The sequence below is a fragment of the Eurytemora carolleeae genome, unplaced genomic scaffold, assembly GCF_000591075.1.
Source record: "Eurytemora carolleeae unplaced genomic scaffold, Eaff_2.0 scaffold20, whole genome shotgun sequence".
In the NCBI taxonomy this organism is placed as follows: Eukaryota; Metazoa; Arthropoda; class Copepoda; order Calanoida; family Temoridae; genus Eurytemora; species Eurytemora carolleeae.
In genome coordinates, this window is record NW_019396765.1 from 509,895 (window position 1) to 531,824 (window position 21,930).

Genomic DNA, 21,930 nt, shown 5'->3' on the forward strand with positions numbered 1-21,930 from the left:
TCTGTGTTTACTTATTTCTTATCTTATTACATATTAACCTTTCAAGAAGGTACGTACACTTTTTTCATTCGATCAAAAAACCCTGACTTAATTCTGTAGAAAAACAACTTCATATTTTATATTTTTATTTTAACTACAAATCATAAGATATTGGAAATAAGCAATCACAATTTACTATGCAGTTTGGACCTGCCTAACCAGATTTGGTTGCTTTGAGTGGTTGGCCCGAAGTTAATTAATGATACTGAATATAATTGGTTACACAATTAAGATATGTTTTTGGATAGGTAAGGAGTTGATTAGAAGAAAGGAGATTGTCAGGTGATCTGTGGCAGGGTGAGATCAGAGGGTTTAATGAAGAGATTAAATACAGGGTGTTAAGGATGGTGAATAAACAAACACAAATAAGCCAATAAAGTTCCAGTTGTTTTAGTTTGTTTTTTGTTTTATATAAAATTTATTCAAACGATATACAACTAGGTTTTTAGCATTTAAACCTCTCATAATTCTCAAGATAAATATTGACTACTCTTTGTTTAAATATTTTTGAAAATTTAGTTTCTTTAAGGCCAATTTTAATTGCATTCCACAAGTTAGGAAACATTGCAGACGGAAAGCTTTCTAGATTATTGTTAAATAATTTTTATTTATCTTCTACATGCATTATTGATCAGAAAAAGATTGCTAGGGTAAAGTTGTAAATCGGGCATTGCCATCTTTGCATGGAGGGTTCCTTAAGACTATGCTTACAGTCCCTTTTAGGGATTAATAATATTCAAACAAAAAATCCAATTCCTAAATTGAAAATTAGGAGCGAAAAGATTGAAATTTCAAGAATTAAAGATGATCATAATGAATAGAGAGTAATGATGTACCTAAAGCATAAAAAACTTTTTCAGAACACAAACTTTTCAAAAAGTCACTCTACACAAAGAAAGTTTTATTGATCTTTTATTGGTACTGTAGGAGTATAAAACTATTAATTACTTTTTATTAATGTATGTGTGAACTGTTTAATTTGGAAAAAAAACTTTTAAACCTTCTTTTTGCAATTTTTATAATTCAGCAATTTAAAAAATCGAAAGATTTTTTACAAACATTGATAGGGTTACTAGGGTAGTAATTCGTAATGTTAGCTTTTTGTACTCTGTAATAAAAACTGTTCATAAAATTGTTTTCACATAAGAAATGTTTATCATCCAAAACATTAACAGAAGCATACTTGTTCTTAAAACAAACTTCTTACCCCTAAACTACGGCTCTAATCAGAGGCAAAAAAGTGCATCGGGACCCTACAGAGATTTAGAAAGGACAATTTTCATGTAAAAACTAGAGAAATGGTTAAAATTATATAAAAAATTGAAAATTCTTGGGCTTTATTCTTTAAAAATAATTTGCTCCCAGCCCCTCCTTACATAAAAACATCTGTTGCGCCTCAGGGTCTAATCCCTCTGATCCCTATATTAATCCCTCTGATCCCTAGATGTATGTATTCATATAAGACGATATATCCCAGTCCAATATTTATCGGAAAACATTTATTTTAATATATTACATAGAAAAGACTGCAACCTAAATATCTACAGCAAAGAGATTAGAGGCTAAATGGAGTGTTCCCTACTTAAAGGGACTGTGAGCATAATTTCAAGTGACCCTCAACACAAAGATGGTAATGTCTGATTCCCAACAAAACCCCTAAAGCTTTAGTTGAAGAAAGAATGAGACTATAAAAGAGGATTTGAAACTCATACAAGGTTAATTTAAGTCTTCTGCCTTGAATTTAATGATTTGGCTAAGAAAGAGACCAGTTTACAATTGCAGGGCATCTTGAGGAAACAGATCCAAGATAAATTCCGTACAGTCGTCTGTGAAGTCTCATTCTTTATGGTTCTATAGCTTTTAGGGGTTGCAGGTTGCTCAGTGCTCAATTCTCAGTCACAGTTAGAAGAAATCCTTGCACACTGTTTATGATCAAAATTGACCAATCTATTTAACACATCTCTAGTCTAGTCTAGTCTAGTCTAGTCTAGTCTAGTCTAGTCTAGTCTAGTCTAGTCTAGTCTAGTCTAGTCTAGTCTAGTCTAGTCCTCTCTGTATTCTTAATTAGTAGTATTCCCTATTCTCAATGGTACTCTGCAACATTCACATTTCTTCTGTTCATTACAGAGAACTCATACACTTCATTTTTTAGAAAATCCTACAGAGTGATAGTGGGGTGGGTTCTAAATAGGAAATTTAGTTCTATTAGTTTAACAGGACTAGCACTAAGTGACCTAAACCCTATCCCATTCTATATATCTTAACTTCTAGGCATGGGAAGGTTTTAAAAAAATAACCTTGAAAAAATGTTGAAGGAAATATTTCTATACATATATGTTAATATTATTCACATAGCTTTAAAAAATCAGAATCTAAGCTTTTAACAACCATCGCTTTTAACTTTGCCATTTATGATCAATCTAAAATTTTTTAAATTTTATGCCCATTTATCTCAATTGATTCAGCTGACCAAACTTCGTGCTGTTTTGATATTGTTACCCAAGTAATAGTATAAAAGATGTAATATCAATGTTAATCTTTAGATCAATGAAATTAGCAGTGTTGCCAGTTTTGCAAAAAGTTCTTTTTGTTGAACATTTTTTACCAGTTTGTTGGCAAAATCATATTTTTAGTAAAAATCTCTATCTGACCCAGCAATCTAGTATAGTTTACAACTGATCTTTACTGTATATTTCTCTGTACAATAATCTGGCAACAGTTTTATGGAATACATCATCCTTTCCAGATTTAGTTCCAAGTCTATAATTAGATTCTTCCCAGAGGGGCCTACTAAGGAAATTATCCACAGGACAAGGAATTAACTTTTTTCTTATATGGGAGGGGCTTAGCATGAAAACCCCAAGGAAATATATTTTTCTTATCCAGGGGGGGGGGGCTGATAAAGCCTCTGATTCTACATAAAGAATAAAGTGTTTTAAAAACCAAATATTCCGGTGATGTGAAGAATGGGAAAATTAAAAATAAAGTTCATACATTTTAATAAATCAATTTATTCAATTTCTTTAGGATATGTTTTTACATTTGGGTATCTACCAATTCCAATAGAAGCAAAAGCAACCTTTTCAATGTGTGCTAAAGGCATCTCAAACATTATTACAATGATAAAAGCGACAAAAGTTGAAAAGCAGAGCATAGCTATGTTCCAGTACAGAGCAAGACTGTGGGAAAAATATACAGTAAATGTTAAAATACTGGTAAAATAAGCAATAACATCCATGTGTACAAGATATATGCAGTAGCTTAGTCTTGCCAGAGGTATCCAAGCTGGCCATGATAGTATAGAGTTGATTGGGCCTCCTTGACCCTTCACACAGGCTAAGATGACCCATCCAATGCAGACACTCCAAGCAAGTCGATGTAAGCCGTTGTATGCTACTCTTGCCGCAAGGGATCCTGCTTTTTGAGTTAACATAAAATCATCTACATATGGATAAAGACCATATATGACGACTGCCCCAATGGCTCCAGCAATTGCCCAGATCCAGGTTATAAAGATAGGGTTGATCTTTAGCTTTGGTTGATCTCTCAGATAGTGAAGTAAATATCCAAAGATAAGGCCACAAATATATGGTTGGAACCTACACCATGGAACAATGTAAAAATCAAAAACATAATCAACAGCATTAATGTCGGTAATTGACAGAAAAGCCATGGATAAAGGAAAATCTCTTGACCATGCAATAACCATTGGGATTATGGTTCCTGCTAATAGTCCACCAGAGCTAATGATAAGTCCAGCAATTGGCATTTTCCACATAGAATAAATAAAAATTGGTGATATTATGAAAAACTGCATGTCATTGGCCATATACCAAGCTTGACCAAGACACCAGGGCTGACTCATTTCAAACTGGGGATAAATGTTGTTTATGTAGAGAGCGTTCACCCACCAAGATTGCTGGCAAGACTCTACAGATGTTTGGACCAATGAGGATTGTGGTCCTGTTGCAAAGTATTTGAAGACTGTAGCAAGAAGTCCCATGACTATAAGATATACTCCTGTTAGTCTGATGTATCTATGCACATAGTACATAATCCAGAACTGTACATTTCCACCTTTTGTTTTATCCAGCTCTTTAAGGGTCAGGTATGCCAAAAGTGTTGCCCCAATAAAAAAGAAAGTGTCCACACTAGGATAAGCATTCAAAAGCACTTGGAACGCTACATTTCCATAAATTGGGCCATCTACTTCAAACAGACTTAATAGGTTTGCTACAGGAACTGCTCCTTGAAAATTTGAATATGAATGTCCAAGAAGAACCCAGGTCATAGAAATAAATCTGATTCCATTGATACAGGTCAGAGAATCAGAACGAACATTATTGGTTGAAAACAGTTTGACAATATTGCTGTATGCTGAGAATCCTTGGAACACCTGAATGCATCTCTCAGAATAGATATCTGCTTGAAAGAACTTGATGGTTAAATCAATGAAAGTTCCGATGATGATAACAATTGAAAACAATCCAATAATGGTAAACATGAAGTAATCTCCAGTTGTTGGCTCCACTGCATCTTCAGGTGAATTGGAATGACAGTTAAGCACATATGGACTCCCAGTGATTTGTGTGTCATTCATGAAGACAACCAGACTAGCCTTAAGATCTGCTTCACTGCATGAGTCTGGAATGCATCTTCCAAGTGTCATATATTGCAACAATGAAGGTTGTTCTTCTCTCAATTTTCTCTTCAGATGTTGATATTTGGCTGTGTACTGCTCTAAATCTCTAGCTCCACCCCCCATCCAGTCTAAAAAAAACTAAGTTTAAGGCTAAATCTATGGCAGTTTTAGATTAAGAATGTTTACTTGGATCTTGAAATGAAATAGTGCAGTGTTTTCCCATGAACTTTGGTGCTTCTACCTAAGTATAGAAAATATGACAGTTAATGAAATGGTTACTTAAAGATTTGTATTGCTTCTTATCTTGAATATAAATAAATATTAGACAGTTTTCGGAAAATTTTCAGGAAGAGTATTTTATTTTAAATGGGAAGTCTTTTTTTTATAAATTAATGTGTCATTTCCATTTGAAATTGTAAGTTGTACACATTAATGGTACTCTTACCTCAAGACAGGAATCAAAAGCCCCAAGCTGCTTAAAGTTACCCTAAAAATACTTAAATAAAACTCAACACATTTTTAAAAATTACTTTTGTTCCTCTGAAAATAAGACATTCTTTGATAAAAAAATGTTTTATTTATTATTTTCAAAAAGTTCATAATTATTTTGACAAGTATCTTTTTTGTTATGGTGTTCAGTATGTGTATATTTTAACGTAAATAATCACAATATGAATTATCTCACTAGACATTTAACTTATATTAATTTAAGGTGAATGAGTAATCATGAATCATGAAAATTAGAACTCATGGAATTCCTAGGGATTCAATGATTGGTTAGAATTTTCCTTAGAGTAAATGACGTTCCTTTGTAAAAGCTGGTTTTTGCTTGAGCAAGCATAAATTTAAAAATTCATTGAAACCATGGCGAGACTTTTCAGTTAGCACTACATTGAAAATTTTACAAACGAGCAAAATTTTTCACAAAAATCACTGATTCCAAATTGAAATCATTCATTTCTCTTTAAGCATTCCACATGAACCGTGGCAATTTTATTACACTAGTATCCAGTATATATTCACGACAAGATGATCTATTTGGAAATATCTATGGGCTTGGAACAACTTTATAGGTTTTCACCGAGCTGTCTTCAGATAAACGAGATGGATTAAGATGAATCAAAATGTGCCTTGTGGAAATCTGATATTTTAATCTTCTTTAAATCAAAAAAGAAGGTATTTATATGTAAAAAGGAAGTGACAACTCCCCTCAAACTTAATATGTAGTATATGTTTTCAATTTGATGGTGTAAACCATTTGATATTTCAAAATTTGACTTATCAGTTATTATTTAGTTGCAACCTTAATCTGTAAATCATGTACTTAAAATAAGTCCTTAAATAGTAAATTAGTAAAATTTAAGCGAGAGGAAAGATTTAAAGATATCAAATAGAAAATTAACTGAAAAATATATAAAAAGCGTTTTTAATAGAAAAAGCAGGGACGGACAAATTTAATAATGCTGCCTACAATGGTATCAAATTCTAACAATACTATTTATCAAGTCAAGAGTTGTAAAACCATTAAAAACTTGGCAGGATTCAATAAAATTTTTTATTTAAATCACAAGCAAATTTACCAGATTAGCAGGATTCAATGAAAATTGTTGCATACCAAAAAACCAGCCTATTATAAAGGAATGCCTATTGCATGTAAGTGACATGATATAGTTATGTTTAATCGTGTCCTTGGAATAACTAATTTATTAGCTGTGCAATGCAGAATTAACATTAGTTTCAGCGCCATTCAGAAATTTTATATGTATTGATTCTATCCTTTGAATTTGTGCATTAGGAAAATTACTTACTAGGAGGAATCTAACATTTTTCATTGCCACATGAATCTGGACAATAATTTTCTCTTGTTCCATATATATTTATTGGTACAGGTGTTATAGTATTGAATAAGGGTTTCCAGTTGTAATCATGTGTTGTGTTATTATGGTTATTTCTGCCAAATCTGGTAAAATTAAAAAATAATTTTGTACAACTGCACATATTTATGCGTAAGTAAAAATGTGCTTATGTTGGAAACCATAATAAGATATACCTGTAGAAGACTAGGCTGTAACAGTTTAGCAGAAGCATCAAACATTTTGTAAGCCCAGGAAGCTCCGACTGGAAATCCATTAAGTTCAGACATGTACAATAAACTGTCTGCTTGACATTGGTTACTAATGTCCCCCTCTATTGGGGTCAGAAAGTTTTGAAGTATAGGGATCCAATCAGTCTGAAATTAAATCGTAACTTTTAGGATTTGAAGCTAAATATAGAGCTCATTTCAAAACTTAGGGAGGGATCAAAGTTTATTAAAATTCAATCAAAAAATTATATCTTTTTTGGGTACCTCAAAACTTAAACTCAACCATTTCCAGTTTTGATGCTGTGGATATTTCTTAGAATTATTGTTATTCATCCAATAAAGTATAGACCAAAAACATAAAAAGAGATAGATTTTTCATTACTTCCTTATCCATTTATATATTGAAGAGCAGCTGTTCTTTTTTAAATTTCAGATTTAAATAATTTGCTTCGTGATAATTTTCTGAATTAGATTACTTGTCAATTTGTTTTATTCTGTGAGATTTTATTCAAATAGAACCTTACCTCGTCTTTCCATTCATTTTTGTTTTGAGAAAGGGAAGGAAATAAAAATTGCTTGTTGAACATCCAATGTCGGATCACTGATTGAAGAGGGGAATTCTCTGTGCTAAATACAATATTATTTTTAAATGGCATATCACTTAAGGATTCTGTAGATGTTATACAATGTGACTCCCTAATTTTAGAGTGGCATGTCTGATTCACTATCATTATTTTTTTAGGTGTTATATTAAATATTTAGCTGGGAACTAAGCAAGTTATGACTTTTGATCACTATTTATAATTAATACATAAACTTTCACCACTTTTGCCTATTCTTCTCAAGTCTTTTTCTTAGTGGCCACAATTTAATGAAAAAGTATGCAAAGACAGCTCCGTGAGTTTAAAGAATGTTGAATAATTGAATGAATTCAAATTGAAGAAGCCAAACATATCTTGGCCTGGGTCCCAGACATTATAAAGATGAAGTTTCCTGCTTTCAATTTTCATCCCTAAAAAAATACATTTCTCCACCATTGATGCTCAAAAATGTCACTTAAATTTACAGCTACGGTCTCTTTACTGATATTTCTAGTCCAAATAATACTTAAAATTCAGCACTAATCAAATATAGGTAAAAAAAAACAAGTTTTATGGTGGTACAATAACCGGATTCATGCTGAATTGAAAATATTTTATGAAGGGCCCAAGGGGGGTTCTAGGACTTAAGAAAGGAAGGGAGGGAAAAATATTTAAACAAAGCACAAAAATATCAGCCAATTTTTTTTGAAGTTTTCATTTCCAATAATGACAGTTGTAAGTTATAATTTGATAAAATTTACTGCAGATTTCCAATCTAAATTTTTGAGGATTTTTTGTTATATCTAACTCAATTTTTAATGAATTTATAGGAAATTTTGGAAAACAAAAGAATAAATATCTTCTCAAAAATGTTAGTTTTGACCAAAACATCAATTATCCTGTTTTTTACACCTTGTGTGTGTTTATAAATTATGTTTTGTGCAGAGAAAAATACTCCAGATAACTAAGTGAATTCAGGCATAATTATAAAACTTGATTATCTATTTATGCCCTACATGAAATATTTTCAGCTCAGCCTGAATCTGTATTCTTTAAACAACCCTATATAATTTATATATGTTTAGTACTACTTGTATACCTTAAACTGGTTGGAATATTGATGAAAACCAGAAAACTAACAACCATACGCCATTTTTCAATCATCTAAAAGTTAGATTGTTGTAACTTCTCTTTACCATGCAAGGGCGGATACAAGGGCAAGGGCAAGGGGGACAATTAATATTCCCAATTGATTTGATTAAATGATTATCTTAATTTGATTAAACATATGAGCCCCTTTTTTGAGTTAAATGAAGGAATTATGATATTAAATACAAAAACAAAGAAGTTGGTGTATCACATAATAAACTACAACAATCATGCTTTGTCAAGGAGCTAAACATAATTTTTACAATCTTTTCTCTGTTTCAAATGTCAAAATTTAGATTTTAATATATTTCTTCATGAAATCTTGTTGATATGCAACTCCATCCTGGGTTTGTGAAATCAATGCCTGTGGCATGTTACATAGACCATGTGTAAGAATTGGAAATACTTATTTACAAACCACCCTTGAAATCTATGTATCTAAAATGTCTGTAAAAGTTTAACATCTGTATCTGGGCTGTAAAAACAGTACAATGTGCACTTTTTCACATTTCTGTGAAAGAAACTTTAGTTAACACCCTAGGCTAGGGCCTTGTGCATTCAGGTCATGAAACATATCCGGATTAATCAATACAAACAGTACTTGGAAGACTCCTATAGGTCCAACACTGGATCAGATTAAGATTCAAAACTCAAAAGACCAGATTCAGATTCAGAGCCAGATTTAGATAGATCCAGATTCAGAGCTAGATCTAGATACATTCTGATTCAGAGCCAGATCTAGATGCATTCAGATTATGAGCCAGATATTGACAGATTCAGATTTAGAGCCAAATCTAGATAAATTGAGACCTCTTAGATTCTTGTTTGACAGAAAAGATTTGAAAATTATCAACATTGTAAAATTTGAGATAGAAACTATTTTATGAAAATTTTATGTGTACCATGAAAAACATCATTTTCAGAGAAAATAAAATTTTCACTGTAACATTAAGTTCAAGTTACTTAAGTTGTTGAAAAAATAAAAAATATTCTACATAACATAAAATTCAAGCTAAAATTACTATTTTTCATACCAAACTACAAAAATTTTCAATGCAAGGGGGACTCCGCCCCCTTGCACCCACTGCATCAGTCACTACATTTCACTTGGTGATCCTGGGCCCATATTAAAACACCTCAGAATTTTTAGTTCCTTTTTAGAGATTTTTGTGTACCTAAAAATCTCGCCCCCCTGGCTGAAATCCTGAGTTTGACCCAGTATACCATGTTAAAACTGAAATTTAATTATGATTTCCCTGAGTCTATATAATTTTATTCATAGTACATGTGCTTTTACAGTAAGATAAACACTGGCATTTCATATCACTGTACTTTGAATTGTTATCTTTTTTTTAGTGACGCTATAACTCCATTTGCTTGTGTAATTAGGGATTCTTCCTGTTTGTTAACTAATTGAAAATAAAAAGATTTGGTATTCATTGTTTGTCATTTGGAAAAAAAACTTCTGCTCATTTATAAACTTTTGCCCAACTCTAACTGCAAAGAAGTTATTTTTCTGATAGATATATGTAATAAATATCCCCGAGTACTATATCAGGGAAACCTGATACCTTATCTATATTCCTTCTAATGACTATTTTCATCATTTTAGTCATATTTTGTAACCAAATAAAAGATTAACTTTAATGTTCATGAACCTTGTAAATATATATGTGTACTGGTTGGGTGCCTGCTATACCAGTCACCCTAATTGACTTGTCACCTTATGTTTCAATAAATAGTTAGTTAAGTCTAAAATCTCGGGTTGAATAGACTTGGCTTAAACCCTAGGTAGAGAAGCCAGAAATACAGTGGGTTTTCTGTAGTTAAGATTGATTTGGAAAGACAGGCATTTTGTGACACATATATTGAACTAATTGAGAAATCTAGTGTGATTTACAGGTGATCTTTACTTTAAGTGTATATATATATATATATATATATCTTTAACTATAAAGGAAGAATCAGAGAAGCTTCTAAGTTTTCATATTCATTAATACAAATTGTTTCAGATCTCTTGATCCTCATCAGTAAAAAAACATGGGTTAACTGATGTTTTACAACAAATATTATGGATTTTCAAATTTTTTTAAACTGATTTTCAAGGAATTAATTGAAAATTTCAAAAACTTTTCTTAATAAAAAATAACTAAGGAAACTGCAGTAACACATGAGAGTCTTCACATTATCCCTGGCCAGTTGATATCTTCTGGTTTGGTTGTTTAATGGTTGCAGACAGAAGGTATTTTGCTCTATATCTACATTTTCCCAACAGTTCACTTCTCTTGTTAAACGGGTTTATTTCTTCTCTAAACAGAATAATTGTTTTTTCCATTGTACATAATCTGCAGTTTTTAGAGGCTGGATTATATGCAGGTGCAGATGCTTCTATACTCCAATCTATATTGAATGGTTTGTCCATATGTATTTTGGAAGGCTAGTGCTGGTTTCATATTTCTTGAGATTGAAAGATTTAGTGTTGCTTTGATTTGTATATAATTGACTGAGTTAAACATTTGCCTTTTAAAGGACATCTTGCTTCACATACTCGGCAATTACACTCTTTCTTCTTTTCTGATGTAGTAGATTTTTCTATTTCTTGTCTGATTATCTTTCTATTGTGTTCCACAATTATCGACTCCATATTGCCCATGCAGCTGTAGGACACTTTAACATTCGATCTATTGAAGTATTTTCCTAAGTCTGTGTTTTTGAAATGCTTATCAATAATTGACTGGAACTTTGCTGCAACATTTGTCTGAACATTTGCACTGTAAGGTGGATTAAGCCAGATAACTTTTCTATGCCTTTTTCTTTTAGATTCCTTTTCTTTTTCCTCCCTATAAACCAGCTTTCCCCTTATATTTGGAGGATGGTTGGAGTTTATATCAATGTACACAGGTGTATCATTTGGTTTTCTGTAGCTTTGAAACTTTTTTTTTTTAGATCAAGCCAGAGGTCTAAAAAGTCTGTTTTTGTTATATTACCATCAATGGTTACTCCCAGACCCAATTTCCTGAAGAATTTAAACATTTCTTTTCTTAATTTTTCTATTCCTGGCCCAGACAGGGATTCAGCCGCTAATCCATCATCTCTATAAATTCCTAACTGATTTTTTCCAATTATCTTCTCTAGTTTATTTAGGATAGGATATACAACCCAACTAGCTCACATATATCTATATAAGTCTTTCGCACTAAAAGGACATTATTGGCTTTGCACCAGAAAGCTCAGAGCTTCTTAAAAAAGCAACACAGAAAACCAGTAAATGCCTAAATTGTATTATAGAAGATAAAAACTGATCATACCTTGAGGCCTCAACTGTCACTAATAAATAAGCAACATTGTACACAAATACTGTATTTATAAAAGGGTAAACAAACTATTAAGCATTGAAGTAGTAAGAATCAAGACAAGTTATCTGGAGAACTTTCCACCTTGGATGTCAGAAGTAATTCTCATTCGACTTCTCTGATGAACTTTGTCAAGACTGATGGTTGTTAAGGTTAATATTACTCTTCAACATTCCTTACTATTTAACTACCTGTATACTTTACATAGCACTTAGCCCACCTCAGTTCAGTTTAACCTTCTCTCAGTATGTAAGTAAAGAGTGAAGGGGTTTTCTCCTGTTTAGAGATTCCTGCACTAAATTAGGTAAATAACATTTATTCACTTATGTTAGACTTATTCATTAATAATAACAATTGAAATTATAACCTAATTAATTATTGTTTTATATTTTCATTATGTAATCCCAGAGTAAATGTAAAGCTTACAAATAGATAAACATTTTTTGATCATATTTCCTCCTTGCAAAACTATTTGCAAGGGTAAATATACTGGATAGGATCAGAACTCATCCTGCGTTCATGGCAATACAAAATTAGTGAATTTTTGATAAACATATAACTATAGAAATATATGAACATTATAGATATATCTATCTACCTACATTGAAAGTTTATCTGTATACCTGCCAAGCCCTTTGTGCGCGTAGAAAACCTGTCTGTCTGATCCAATGACATCACTTCTAACTAGGGTTTCCACGAAACAGTCAATTCTCATGGGCAACAATTGCTGGGTTTTGCTCGAAATGACTTTTTTGCATGAAATTCTGCATCATTTTTGTATCAATAAGAAACCAGTTTTGCACAAAATTGCGCATTCATTCTAAATAAATAAATTGTTTTTAACCAAATTTCAAATGAATACAAAATTTAGGTCAGAATTTTTCATGATATTTGCATGAATACAGGTCATTTTTGCATGTAATTTTGCAATGCTCATGATCACGAAAAATTGAAAACGAAATTAAGTAATAATATTTGTTGTATGCCATATATGTAAAAAGAAGATTTCAATATTTGGACAGTATGGTGTGAATTAGTTTCAGTACAAAACAACCGGACTGATGATTAGTGAATGTGATTATGATTAATTTATTCCTGAGTAACTCAGTTACTACTTGAGATTGATTGCCGGTAAACAGTGTAATAGTCGGTATGGTCTGGTGACCTAAAACCTGAGAATTGGGACTCATTTGGCCAAAATGTGTGAGCGCCAAGCAGGCTGAAGTAAAGTTGACTCTGAATCTGATTGGTTTAATTTTGAATTTATTCATCATTTTCTGGAATTGTTTCTCGAAATTAAACAAAATTAAGAATAGCTCGAAATAACAAATTAGCAGGAAATAATGAATAATTTCTGCAGAATTTGTGTGAAATAGATTTTGCACATCAATGATCAAAAACATCGAAATTTTGTGTTGGGCAAGTTGTACTCGAAACGTGAGCATATCTTGCGCAATTTTGCACAATTTGCATGCCAAAAAATTCAACTGGAAACCCTACTTCTAATCCACCAAGAGAGGTTGCATGAAAGTCACTTCTAACCCACCAAGAGAGGTTGCGTGAAAACTGACAATGCACTTGGCTACTTTATAATCACTTTTGCCATTTACCTGCACTTGGACAAACCTCTTCACTTTACAGTTATTGTGTACTAGATATACTATATACACTCATACAGAGTTTAGTGATTATCATTGATCAAACTCCTCATAATGGAAGGGACATTTTCAAGATGCCTTGGAACCCTTTCTCTGGATTCTGGTGCCAGCTTTACAGTAATTCTCCCAACTGATAAAGGGTTAATAGAGGAATTATTGGCTCTTATAATCACAATTTGGGCATCTATGGACCATGACGCTCACTACAGACACACCTTTGTAAAGGTGCAACTCCAATGTTTCCGGTTGAACCAGAGAAAAAACTATTTTGCTGTCTGCAGACCCAGAATGGGATAATTACAACTGTCAACTTATAGTTGACATCTATGAGTTGAAAGAACTGAAGAGACAAGGTTCTGGACAAATCCAATCAATCAAGAAAATGATACCAAAGCTTGACAAAGCATTTAGCGACTGGAGAGAAACTGTCAAGTGGGAAGGCCCACCTGAGCATAGCTTCAGAGAAGTCTTAATTAACAAATACAGAACCTCTCTTATTAGTCAAGAACCTGAAAGAGGCAGTTGAAGAACATTTTCAGAGAGAAAACCTTCCATTATAAACAAAATTTCACTTGCATTATAAAGATTGTCCTCATGCCCTAGACCTGGTCCGTATGTGTAAAAGTGTCTCTGAAATTTTTGATATCCTTGATGCAAGGTATGGTAATGTAGAAAGGCATGCTTCCCACTTAATTCTTTTCTTTGAAAAATGTCCTCTTGAACAAGAGAGCTTAAAGAGTATAATTGAACTTTCAGATTGTATAACAATGATTATCAATAAAATTTCTGGCACTGGTGCTTTGGAAACCGTTGCAAGTTATCTAAATAAAGCCAAAGTTCTCCCCACTGATGAGCAGAGATTTTGAAAACAGGACAACATTCAACAATGGAAAAATGTAATTGATTTTCTTGTCCAAGAAAGGCAAACTCAATTGAGTGTATCTGCTATTGAAAGTAATTGTAATTGATTATGGGTTTTTGAGATGACTCAAACAAGGTTGGGTTTTATAAGACAGCTCAGGTGGGTTAGTCCAGGTGTTCCTAGACATCAATGGATGGGTCAGAAGGGTCAAGGTAGAGTATAAAACCTCAAATCAGAAACGTCTGACCCAAGTGATTAGATAGTGCCGGACACTTTCCAAATTGACACACCACAGCATTAACACTAATGATGATAGATCTGACAGTGACATTGATCATGATGATGTTGATGATACGGATGACACCCCAGGTAAAAATGACCTTGTGCCCCCTCCATCCACCCAATAACCAAAGCTCCAGGTACAATTTGCACCTGGATCTTAAGAAACCAGGTAAAATGAGACATTCCTGAGCTTGATGTGTATTTTGGTGTAAATAATAATTTGATTATTCTTTTAGGTTCAGGAATGTGATTCAAACAAAAAAATTTATTTTTGCTATGATTTACTCAGCTGCCAGAAAGACAAAGAAAATCCTGAGTCATAGAGCGAATGTGGAAAGTATGATTTATAAACTTGATTTTTTTTGTATTTTGAAGATGAAAAAAAACTTTTACTTGTTCTGTAGTTAAATTGAAATTTGAATTATCTGTTTCCTTTGTTTAAAATGCACTTACAGAATCAATTTAAAATTTTGAGAAAATTTGAATCTTCCTTAGGGGGGAATGTTTAGGTTTTATAGAGATTCCTGCACTAAATTTGGTAAATAACATTTATTCAATAATGCTAATCTTATTCACTAATAACAACAATTACAATTATAACCTCATTACTTATTGTTAATATTTTCAGTTTGTAACACCGAAGTAAATTTGAAGCTAAGAAATGGATAAACATTTTTTGATCATTTCTCCCCCTTGCAAAACTAATAGCAAGGATAAATATACTGGCTAGGATATGAACTAATCAGTACATCAGTATATTCAGGTCAACTTGGCAAGTTCTCCTATCTCCATGTTGCAGGAAAAACAGTTGGCCTGGATGCAGGATTGAATCTATGCCACACAACCTATGAGTGGCTTGTATTTGTCTTCAATAGACAAAATTTGCTTGGAAAAAAAATGCGACATCTATTACCAAAAATGGCTATATACAAATGAGCTGCTATGCTCATAGTACAACCATGATTTTAAAAAAATTCTCTTGCGAATAACATAATTTAAGAATACATGAAATTATAACATATGTTTAAAGTCTAGAACAGGTTCTATAGGTAATAGGTACTTTACCAAAGCCATTTTACCATGGGCGACTTCCCGAGAGACAATTTCCCAGGTGGCAACTACCCAAATGTACAATTTCCCGAGCAGCAACTGCCGAGGTTAGGTCAGGCATTCTGAGACTCTACAGGCTGTAATGGTACCAAGAACTGCTGCCAGTATGGGCTAGAGGGGGCCAATTGCTCTGGCTAGGACAGACTTGGGAAGCTGCTGCTTCGGAAATTGCACATTTGGGAAGTTGCAACTTGGGAAAATGCCCTTGGGAAGTTGCCGCTTGGAAAAGGCCTTTGGAAAAGTAACTAACATTGTCTAATATGGGATAAAGTATTATTTTCCTGTTTCACTGTTGGCTTGTTTGATAGTATTTATGATCATGACTCATGAATCCCCTGAGTGATATCCCTCAAACTTTGATAGGGGAACTCAGTAGAACCAAGGAATTATTCATATTATTTGTATGTACTGTAATCTGTAAGTAGTTGTATGGAATAGATCATCCTGTCCAGTCTATCTGTAGAATATAACCCAAAAGTAAACCAAATCTACAAGTTCAATGGTTTAGAATAGGATAGTCAAAAATAGAGTTAATATATTTTAATAGATTTATTTTATTCAATGTCTTTTGGATATGTTTTTACATTCGGGTATCTACCACTTCCAATAGAAGCAAAAGCAACTTTTTCAACATGTACTAAAGGCATCTCAAACATTATTACAATGATAAAAGCAACAAAAGTTGAAAAGCAGAGCATGGCTATGTTCCAGTACAGAGCAAGACTGTGGGAAAAGTATACAGTAAATGTTATAATACTGGTAAAATAAACAATAACATCCATGTGTACAAGATATATGCAGTAACTTAGTCTTGCCAGAGGTATCCAAGCTGGCCATGATAGTATAGAGTTGATTGGGCCTCCTTGACCCTTCACACAGGCTAATATGACCCATCCAATGCAGACACTCCAAGCAAGCCGATGTAAACCGTTGTATGCTACTCTTGCCACAAGAGATCCTGCTTTTTGAGTTAACATAAAATCATCTACATATGGATAAAGACCATAAATGACGACTGCCCCAATGGCTCCAGCAATTGCCCATATCCAGGTAATAAAGATAGGGTTGATCTTTAGCTTTGGTTGATCTCTCAGATAATGAAGTAAATATCCAAACATAAGGCCACAAATATATGGTTGGAACCTACACCATGGAAGAAAGTAAAAATCATTTAAATATTCTATGCCACTGGAATCAGTAAAGCCCATGGATATAGGAAATTCTCTCTTCCAGACAATAACCATTGGGATAACTGTTCCAGCTAATAGTCCAGCACAGCTGATAATCAATCCAGCAATAGGCATTTTCCATATGGCATAAATAAATATTGGTGATATCATGAAAAACTGCATGTCATTGGCCAAATACCAAGTTTGACCAATACACCGGGGCTGACTCATTTCGAACTGGGGATAAATGTTATTTATGTAGAGTGCATTCACCCACCAAGATTGCTGGCAAGACTCTGCAGATGTGAGAACCAAGGATGATTGTGGTCCTGTTGCAAAGTATTTAAAGACCGTAGCATTAAGTCCAATGACAATAAGATATACTCCTGTTAGTCTGATGTATCTATGAGCATAGTACATAATCCAGAATTGTACATTTCCACCTTTTGTTTTATCCAACTCTTTAAGGGTCAGGTAGGCCAAAAGTGTTGCTCCAATAAAAAAGAAAGTGTCCACACTAGGATAAGCATTTAAAACAGCTTGGAATGCTACACTTCCATAAATTGGGCCATCTAACTCCAACATACTTAGTAAGTTTGCTACAGGAACTGCCCCTTGAAAATTTGAATATGAATGTCCAAGGAGAACCCAGATCATAGAAATAAATCTGATTCCATTGATGCAGGTCAGGGAATCAGCACGAACATTATTGGTTGAAAAGAGTTTGACAATATTGCTGTATGCTGAGAATCCTTGGAACACCTGAATGCATCTCTCAGAATAGATATCTGCTTGAAAGAACTTGATGGATAAATCAATGAAAGTTCCGATGATGATAACAATTGAAAACAATCCAATAATGGTAAACATGAAGTAATCTCCAGTTGTTGGCTCCACTGCATCTTCAGGTGATTTGGAATGACAGTTAAGAACAAGGGGACTTCCAGCGATTTGTGTGTCATTCATGAAGACAACCAGACTAGCCTTAAGATCTGCTTCACTGCATGAGTCTGGAATGCATCTTCCAAGTGTCATATATTGTAATAAAGAAGGTTTTTCTTCTCTCAATTTTCTCTTCAGATGTTGATATTTGGCTGTGTACTGCTCAAATTCTCTACCTCCACGCCTCATCCAGTCTAAAAAAATAATTTACAGGCTAAATCTAGGGCAGTTTTAAATTTAGAATTTTTACTTGGATCTTGAAATGAAATAGTGCAGTGTTTTCCTGTGAACTTTGGTGCTTCTACCTAAGTATAGAAAATATGGCTGTTAATGAAATGGTTACTAAAAGATTTGTATTGCTTCTTATCTTGAATATAAATAAATATTAGACAGTTTTGGGAAAATTCTCAGGAAGAGTATTTTATTCTAAATGGAAGTCTTTTTTTGTATAAATTATAAATGTGTCATTTCCATTTGAAATTGTAAGTTGTACACAGTAATGGTACTCTTACCTCAAGACAGGAATCAAAAGCCCCGAGCTGCTTAAAGTTACCCTAAAAATATTTAAATAAAACTCAACACATTTTTAAAATTACTTTTGTTGCTCTGAAAATAAGACATTCTGTGCTAAAAAATGTTTAATTTATTATTTTCAAAAAGTTCATAATTATTGTGACAAGTATCTTTTTTGTTATGGTGTTCAGTATGCATATGTTTTTTCAAGTAAATAATCACAATATTAATTATCCAACTAGGAATTCATTAATTTAAGCTGAAAGAGTTATCATGAATCCTTTACTCTCAGGAAAATTAGAACTAATGGAAACCAAAGGGATTCAATGATAATCTTGAGTTTGGTTAGAATTTCCCTAAGAGTAAAATATTTTCCTTTGTAAAAGGCTGGTTCTTGCATGAGCAAGCAAAAATTTTCAAAAATCATTGTAACCTGACAAGATTTTTCATTAAAAATTTTATAAATGAGTGACATTTTTTTACAAAAATCACCAATTTAAAATTGAAATCATTCATTTCCATATCCAGTATATATTCACAACAATATGATCTGTATGGAAATATCTACAAGCATGAGACAACTTTAAAGGTTTTCACCGAGCTGTCTTCAAATAAACGAGATGGATTAAGATGAATCAAAATGTGCCTTGTGGAAATCTGATATTTTAATCTTCTTTTAATCGTCAAAGAAGGTATTTATATGTAAAAAGGAACTGACAACTCCCCTCAAACTTAATATGTAGTATATGTTTTCAATTTGATGGTGTAAACCATATGATATTTCAAACTTTGACTAATCAGTTATTTTTTATTTGCAACCTTAATCTGTAAATCATGTACATAAAATAAGTCCTGAAATAATAAATTTAAATTAGTAAAATTTAAGCGAGAGGAAAGATGCAAAGATATCAAACAGAAAATTAACTGAAAAATACATCAATAGTGTTTTTAATAGAAAAAGCGGGGATGGACAAGTTTAATAATGCTGCCAAGAATGGTATCTAATTCTGACTATAATATTTATTGAGTGAAGAGTTGTAAAACCAGTAAAAACCTGTTGGGATTCAATAAAGACTTTTTATTTAAATCACTAGAAAATTTGTTAGATTAGCAGGATTCAATGAAAAATGCTGCATACCAAAAAACCAGCCTATTATAAAGGAATGGTATGGTTACCCTTAAACATGTCCTTGGCATGACTAATTGATTAGCTGTGCAATGCAGAATTAACATTAGTTCATCCAGAAATTTTATGTTTTGATTCTATCCTTTGAATTTGTGCATTAGGAAAATTACTTACTAGGAGGAATCAAACATTTTTCATTGCTACATGAATCTGGACAATAATTATCTCATGTTCCATATATATTTATTGGTACAGATGTTATAGTATTGAATAGGGGTTTCCAGTTGTAATTATGTTTTGCGTTTTTATGATTAATTCTGCCAAATCCAGTTAAATTAAAAACTGCACATATTTAGGCGTAAGTAAATATGCACTTATGTTGGAAACCATAATTAGATATAAACCTGTAGAAGACTAGGCTGTAAAAGTTTAGCAGAAGCATCAAACATCTTGTAAGCCCAGGAAGCTCTGACAGGAAATCCATTAAGTTCAGACATGTACAATAAACTGTCTGCTCGACATTGGACACTGATGTTCCCTTCTATTGGGGTCAGAAAGTTTTGAAGTATAAAGGTACACTTTGACCCTTTTTCTGATCAATAATGTTTGATTTTGAAGATATTGTCGCTTCTCTAGCTTGAAAAGTGCTTAATTCTAAACATTAAACACCATTAATTTTGTGAGTGAAATGAACAAGTCACTTTTATAGAGAACCCCAAATAGAAAAAAGTTAATTTAAAAAAAAAAAATTTGGATATACATTCTTGATTGGACAAAATTTTTAAGAGTACTGTTGTGAATCGGACACATGCCACTCTTTAAATGAAGGTCCACTCGAAAAAACATTAACAATTTCTTTAATAATCAAAAAGTTTTTGATTCACCTTTATGTGTGCAAAACAAGAAACAATCTTTTTTGTGTTTTGTAGGTCTGCACAAATAAGTCTTTCAAATAAGTCTTTCCTAAGTGGGTTAAACATAAATTGCAGAGTCTTCTATGATTAAAGCAGTCTTTTTCTTCAGATTCAGGTACATTAGCAATCAAATCAAGCTTTGAAGTTCTCCTGATACTTCCTCTTTCAATCTACATGACCATACAAAAATAAAAAAAAAATCATCTTTTTGATAAATATTTGTCTCAAAGTTTCATATTCTTAACCTAACTATGATCTAGACTGTATATTTAATACTAAATTTATGATAATAGATACCTTTGATACTTTTTCTATCCATTTTGATAAGTATTCGGTTGAGCCCTTCTCCAAACAGAACAGATTTCTTCGACAGTTTGAACATATAACTGATGGACAAACACCAATCCCCAGGTTGTAGGCAGGCCAAATAAAAGTTACTATCTTCTCCTCTATTCCTTTTGTTATCTTATTAAGAGTTTTGGAGTGTTCTCCCTTAACTTCAAAGCAAACAGCGCAAGTAGACTTGTTAAAATTCTTATTCATGATTACAGAATGACAGTACAAAAAGCGAATTTCGCGGATTTTCACACACATTTTTTGCGGAGTTTTTTCTTTTTTCCATTGTTTTTGATGAAAGAATTGATAATTTTAAATTATACTTTTTAACCAATTTTTACTCTTTTAAAACTTGATTCGGATTTGTTTAATACCTAGAATTATTTCTACTAGCATGTTAGATGATAGTTAGACAAAAAAATCCAGAGTGGGGAGAAGTTCAACCTGACGGTTAATCTGGTGAACAGTGAAAAACATAAAAAGAGAGATTTTTCATTACTTCCTTATCCATTTTTATATTTAAGAGCAGCTGTTCTTTTTTAAATTTCAGACTTAAATAATTTGCTTAGTGATAATTTTCTGAATTTGATTCATTTTCAATTTGTTATATTCTGTTAGATTTTTTTTTTTCAAATAGAACCTTACCTCTTCTTTCCATTCATTTTTGCTTTGAAAAAGGGAAGGAAATAAAAATTGTTTGTTGAACATCCAATGTCGGATCACTGATTGCAAAGGGGAATTGTCTGTGCTAAATACAATATTATTCATAAATGGCATATCACTTAAGGATACTGTAGATGTAATACAAAGTGACTCTATTTTTAGAGTGGTATGTCTGAGTGATATATTAAATATTTAGCTGGGAACTAAGCAAGTTATGACTTTTGAACACTATTTAAATAATTAATGCATAAACTTTCACCACTTTTGGATATTCTTCTCAAGTCTTTTTCTTGCAGCCACAATTTAATGAAAAAGTACGCAAAGACATCTCCATGAGTTTAAAAAATGTTGAATAATAGACTAAGACATGAATGAATTCAAATTGAAGAAGCCAAACATATCTTACCCTGGGTAGTCCCAGGCATGGTATAGATAAAGTTTCCTGCTTTCAATTTCCAACCCTCAAAAAATACATTTCTCCACCATTGATGCTCAAAAATGTCACTTC

The 21,930-nt window shown here is 32.6% G+C and overlaps 2 protein-coding genes across 2 annotated transcripts; both read right to left on the minus strand.

Moving 5' to 3' along the window:
• Positions 1–3,030: 3,030 nt before the first annotated feature.
• Positions 3,031–8,509, minus strand: LOC111708372 (nose resistant to fluoxetine protein 6). The gene is made up of 6 exons (XM_023481714.1): positions 8,445–8,509; positions 7,289–7,391; positions 6,732–6,911; positions 5,127–5,168; positions 4,868–4,922; positions 3,031–4,809 (listed from the first exon to the last, which is right to left on the minus strand). The coding sequence occupies exons 1-6, from the start codon at positions 8,507–8,509 to the stop codon at positions 3,050–3,052; spliced, it is 2,205 nt and encodes a 734-aa protein (XP_023337482.1). The 3' UTR covers positions 3,031–3,049.
• Positions 8,510–16,269: 7,760 nt separating this feature from the next.
• LOC111708374 (nose resistant to fluoxetine protein 6) lies at positions 16,270–20,073 on the minus strand. The gene is made up of 4 exons (XM_023481718.1): positions 19,914–20,073; positions 18,383–18,424; positions 18,121–18,175; positions 16,270–18,064 (listed from the first exon to the last, which is right to left on the minus strand). The coding sequence occupies exons 1-4, from the start codon at positions 20,004–20,006 to the stop codon at positions 16,314–16,316; spliced, it is 1,941 nt and encodes a 646-aa protein (XP_023337486.1). The 5' UTR covers positions 20,007–20,073; the 3' UTR covers positions 16,270–16,313.
• Positions 20,074–21,930: the final 1,857 nt, after the last annotated feature.